At 58.8% G+C, this 4,822-nt stretch overlaps 1 protein-coding gene across 1 annotated transcript; it reads left to right on the top strand.

Moving 5' to 3' along the window:
* The first annotated feature begins 1,497 nt into the window (after positions 1-1,497).
* NEUROD2 (neuronal differentiation 2) lies at positions 1,498-4,553 on the top strand. Its single transcript, XM_006832552.1, has 2 exons — positions 1,498-1,689; positions 2,755-4,553. Exon 2 carries the CDS (start codon positions 2,760-2,762, stop codon positions 3,900-3,902), a length of 1,143 nt encoding a protein of 380 aa, XP_006832615.1. The 5' UTR covers positions 1,498-1,689; positions 2,755-2,759; the 3' UTR covers positions 3,903-4,553.
* The last annotated feature ends 269 nt before the right edge of the window (positions 4,554-4,822 follow it).

Here is a 4,822-nt window from a genome sequence, read left to right as displayed (position 1 = left end):
TGCATTTAAAGTATAATTGAAGATGTATGTACATGGCTGTCCATTATATAAGCTGAAGTGAGGGCAAGACAGAAAATGTTGAATCCCTGAATTGGGGTTTGGACAAGGGTCTTCCTATACCTGGCTGTGATAACCTGCTCATACATGTGTCTCTGAGTAGGAGTGTGTAGCCATTTTCTATACCACGGGTTAAAGAACAGGTGTATGTATGTATATGTGTCTAAAGCTCCCTCCCTCAACCCACTGTATTTGCGTCTGTATCTGGCCTGCTGAGAGGGTGGAAAGGTGAACTGTGAGCTAAAACAGCAGTTTTCCACTTCCCTTATGGAGACATCTGTCTAATACATCTTCCCTTGGTCATTTAGAGTTTCTGGGTTTGGTTTCAGGATTTTCAGTATGGGGGGAAATTCTTAAATACTTAAATCTTGGCCAGGAACTTTAGGTTCCTCCCTCCTCTCCTGCCCCAAACAAGCAAGTCCAAAGGTCAGGAGAGAGAGCTATGTGGGGGCATGGTCACCTAACAGGTGGGGGGAGAGGGTCTTGAGGACAGATCATTGAGAGCTTTCTCTAGGAATTCTGACTGAGACCCTCTCCCTACCCCAGAAGGTACTTTTATAGGCTTATCCCTGGGGGTTCTTCCCCACCCCACCTCACCCACCCCAGCACACATATGTCCCCAAACACCCAAGGAAAGATTTTCCCACCAGGCGTACTCCACGGATATACACACATGTCTCCGCAGAGGCACAGACATCTCAGGCAAACCTTTTCCTTTCTCTGTTTTTCCCTTGGTTTGAATTTCGTTCAGCCACATATGTTGTGTGTGTGTGTGAGAGAGGGTGTGTGGGGGAGGGGTAGACAGGGATGAGGGATGGCATGGTGCCAACATCTACCTATGGGGCCTGAGCCAGGGACACCCCCAAATCCACCCTGGGAGGGGGTCTCAGCTGTCCCTTTGTGGCCAAGGGGATTCTCCTGGGGGGATGGGTAAACACATAGGGCCATTTTCTGCACCCCAGGATCTGATCCCTGACCTACCTTGGGAGCCTTCAAGAAAGAAAATGGACAGAGCGGGTCCCTGGAGGGGGCATAAACTTGGGGGCCACTACAAGCCTCCAAATTCCTGCCTTGCCACTCCATTGTTCCCAGGTGGGGGCTCTGTATTTGGGGCAACTCCTCCAACCTTCCTCTCAATCCCTGCTTTCCTTGCGTTGGGCGGGGAGAGGAGGACGGTAGAGATATTTATTTATTTCCTTTATTTATTTAATTTTTTTTTTTTTTTTTTTTTTTAATGAATGTTTACAGACAAGATTCTGAGCTTTACTTTCAACAAATGTTTTTTTTTGGAGTAGAGAGTGACAGATGGCGACGGGTCCCGGGGGAGCCGGCTCTCCCCCAATGCAGACGCATGCCAATCACCGTCTCTCATGTGATAGCTGCTGCCCGTGACGTGCCAAGCCCATATGGCCTGGCATAGAGGCTGGTACCCCGCCTGGTAGAGATGCCACACTCGCTCCGCGGTTCGCATGGCGCTCTGAAGACGCCGGCGCCCGCCGCCTTAAGGAGCCGCTGCCCCCGCTCCCTGAAGATGGGGGAACAATGAAATAAGCCAGAAGATTCTTCTTCTCCCCCCTCTCTCTCTTGCCCCCTCCCCCCTCCCCTCCCCTTTCCCCTTGACTCCTTTCCGAGGTGAGTTGTCCGAAAAGGAGCTAGATCGGATTTGGCGGTTGGGGCGGGTTGTGGGGTGGGGGAGGCTGCTTCGATCGACCCCAAATCCCCTCTTCCCAGAACGATGCCCCGTCATGGGTGGGCTTCCGAGGTGCCCCTGGTTTCCTCTCCCCCGGGGGCTGCAGCTTAGGGGGCTGCGAGGGAGGTGTCTGTGCCTGAGATGGTCTTGGGAGAAAGGCAAGATGATGGTGGGGGCGAAAAGCATGGGATTGGGACCCCCTCCTATGCTCGTCCCGGAGGAACCTCACAACCAAAAAAAGAGGATCAAACAAACAAATTTGGATTTCCTTCCCCTAAATCCCGAAATACAACGAGATCTTAAGAGCCGAGTGGGAGGGAGGCAGTTTGGAAGAGGGAAAGGGGTCCCTGACCGCAGGGGAGACGAACGGGGCTCCCTTCTCTTAGCCTCCATGCCATGCCGGGTCCTCAGTCCTCGCGGTGCAAAACCCGCTCCAGGAGCCAAGCTTCCTGCCCCTGGAGCTGGGGCTGCGGGGGTGGGAGCCGAGTCGGGGGCGGCGCGCGGCCAAGTTGCAAATTGGATTAGAGAGCGTGGGGGTGAGCTCCTTGGGAGGGGTAGGGAGTCAGGCCGAGGGGCCCGGCCGCGAGACTGCCCGCCGAGCCCGGCAACTGTCCCTACCCGCGGCCGCCGGGCCTCCCTCCACATCCAGGAGAGTTATGCTTGCCGAGCGAGCGGCGCCGCCTTCCCTGGCGAAGCTAGTTGGCCCCCTTAGACCCCTACCCCGTCCCTGCCCCGACCTTAAACCGAACCTGACGCCGGGAGCTACCCTCCAGTCAAGCGAGGGCGGAGCCAGGGCCCAGCCTGAAGGAGAGGGCCCGGACTGGGATCCCCCGGCTGCGGGCAGGCAGGGAGGGCTGGGTCGGCTCTGGGCGGGGCAGGCGGAGGAGGTGGGCGTCTAGGAACCCACACCCTGGGGGGAGTGGAGGCGGTTTGGGGGGCCGTCGAGACCCCAGCGCTGCCCTGACTCTGTGCTGTCTCCTCCTTCCCGCCCGCTTGGGCGCCCTCAGGCACCATGCTGACCCGCCTGTTCAGCGAGCCCGGCCTCCTCTCGGACGTGCCCAAGTTTGCCAGCTGGGGTGACGGCGACGACGACGAGCCGAGGAGTGACAAGGGCGACGCGCCGCCTCCGTCTGCACCGGGGCCGGGGGCTCCGGGGCCCGCTCGGGCTTCCAAGCCGGTCCCCCTTCGAGGAGACGAGGTGCCTGAGGCAGCGCTAGCAGAGGTCAAGGAGGAAGGCGAGCTGGGGGGTGAGGAGGAGGAGGAAGAGGAAGAGGAGGAAGGGTTAGACGAGGCAGAGGGCGAACGACCCAAGAAGCGTGGGCCCAAGAAGCGAAAGATGACCAAGGCGCGACTGGAGCGCTCCAAGCTGCGGCGGCAGAAGGCGAACGCGCGGGAGCGCAACCGCATGCACGACCTGAACGCGGCGCTGGACAACCTGCGCAAGGTGGTGCCGTGCTACTCCAAGACCCAGAAGCTGTCCAAGATTGAGACGTTGCGCCTAGCCAAAAACTACATCTGGGCGCTCTCAGAGATCCTGCGCTCCGGCAAGCGGCCCGACCTGGTGTCTTACGTGCAGACGCTGTGCAAGGGTCTGTCGCAGCCCACCACCAACCTGGTGGCCGGCTGCCTGCAGCTCAACTCGCGCAACTTCCTCACGGAGCAGGGCGCTGACGGCGCGGGCCGCTTCCACGGCTCGGGCGGCCCGTTCGCCATGCACCCCTACCCGTACCCGTGCTCGCGCCTGGCGAGCGCCCAGTGCCAGGCGGCTGGTGGCCTGGGCGGCGGCGCGGCACACGCCCTGCGGACCCACGGCTACTGCGCCGCCTACGAGACCCTGTACGCAGCAGCGGGAGGCGGCGGCGCGAGCCCGGACTACAACAGCTCCGAGTACGAGGGCCCGCTCAGTCCGCCGCTCTGTCTCAATGGCAACTTCTCGCTCAAGCAGGACTCGTCGCCCGACCACGAAAAGAGCTACCACTACTCTATGCACTACTCGGCGCTGCCCGGCACGCGGCCCACGGGCCACGGGCTGGTCTTCGGCTCGTCGGCTGTGCGCGGGGCCGTCCATTCCGAGAATCTCTTGTCTTACGATATGCACCTTCACCATGACCGGGGCCCCATGTACGAGGAGCTCAATGCGTTTTTCCATAACTGAGACCTCGCCGGCCCTCTTCTTTTTTTCTTTCGCCTTTGCCCACTCCCCTGCCACTGAGCCCCAGGCGCAGGGAAACCCCACCTACCCCGGCGTCGGGCGCGGGGCGTGGACCACCAGTCCTGCAGTTCTCCAGAGCAGCGCGGTCTTCTTACCTGTGGGTGGCCCGTCCCTGGGGCCTCGGTTACCCCAAGGGACAAGCCTTCGCTCTCCCCAAGGGGTTCCCTCCTCCTCTCTCCCAGGAAGTGTTTCTCCAGGGAACCCGCTCCCGGCGCTCCCTGGAGACCCTCCGCCCGCCCATTTCCAATCCCTTCGCTTAGGTTCCTCTCCCCCTCTCCCTTGCAGGCCCTAAGGCGTTGGGTAAGGGGGCAGCTGAGCTGTGGGATGCGATTTCCCCCCCTTTCATTATTATTATTTTAAAAACAGACACCGAGCTGCTGAGGCAGAAGGAACTGGGCCCCCCTCTTTTTTGAAGAGGGTAGAAGTAAGGCCACCCCAGTGCGGGCCTGGAACGCCTCCACCTCCAATCCCGAGTCTCGGCATTTTACGGTTTTAATTTTGGCGGGAGGGGATGTGGATTGAGTGGAGAGAGGCCAAGACAATTTGTAACTAGAATCCGTTCACCCCTTTCCCCTTTTTTAAACTAACAAACATTTAAAAAAAAAAAAAAAAAAAAAAGCAAACAGGCGACGGAGGCCGAACGCAGAGTCCGGAACGGAGAGAAAACGCAGTAAGAACTTTTAGAAGCAATAAAAGGCTAAATAAATAAATAAATAAATACTACTACCAATAAAAAAAGACACAAATATCTATGCAAGGAGGTTCTGATCGAACCTAGCGGCACGGCCTGGCCCCGGGATGCCCTGCTGGCCCCGCGGGTCGCGCCGCCCCCGCGCGGATCTGTGCACTTTGGTGAAGTGGGG

The sequence above is a fragment of the Chrysochloris asiatica genome, unplaced genomic scaffold, assembly GCF_000296735.1.
Source record: "Chrysochloris asiatica unplaced genomic scaffold, ChrAsi1.0 scaffold00007, whole genome shotgun sequence".
Classification (NCBI taxonomy): Eukaryota; Metazoa; Chordata; class Mammalia; order Afrosoricida; family Chrysochloridae; genus Chrysochloris; species Chrysochloris asiatica.
The sequence above is the reverse complement of the archived record's forward strand: the minus strand, read 5'-3'. Positions and strand labels throughout refer to the sequence as shown.

Bases quoted from the DNA above. Each gene is read 5' to 3' on its own strand.
- NEUROD2 (XM_006832552.1), top strand. From the start codon at position 2,760: ATGCTGACCCGCCTGTTCAGCGAGCCCGGCCTCCTCTCGGACGTGCCC.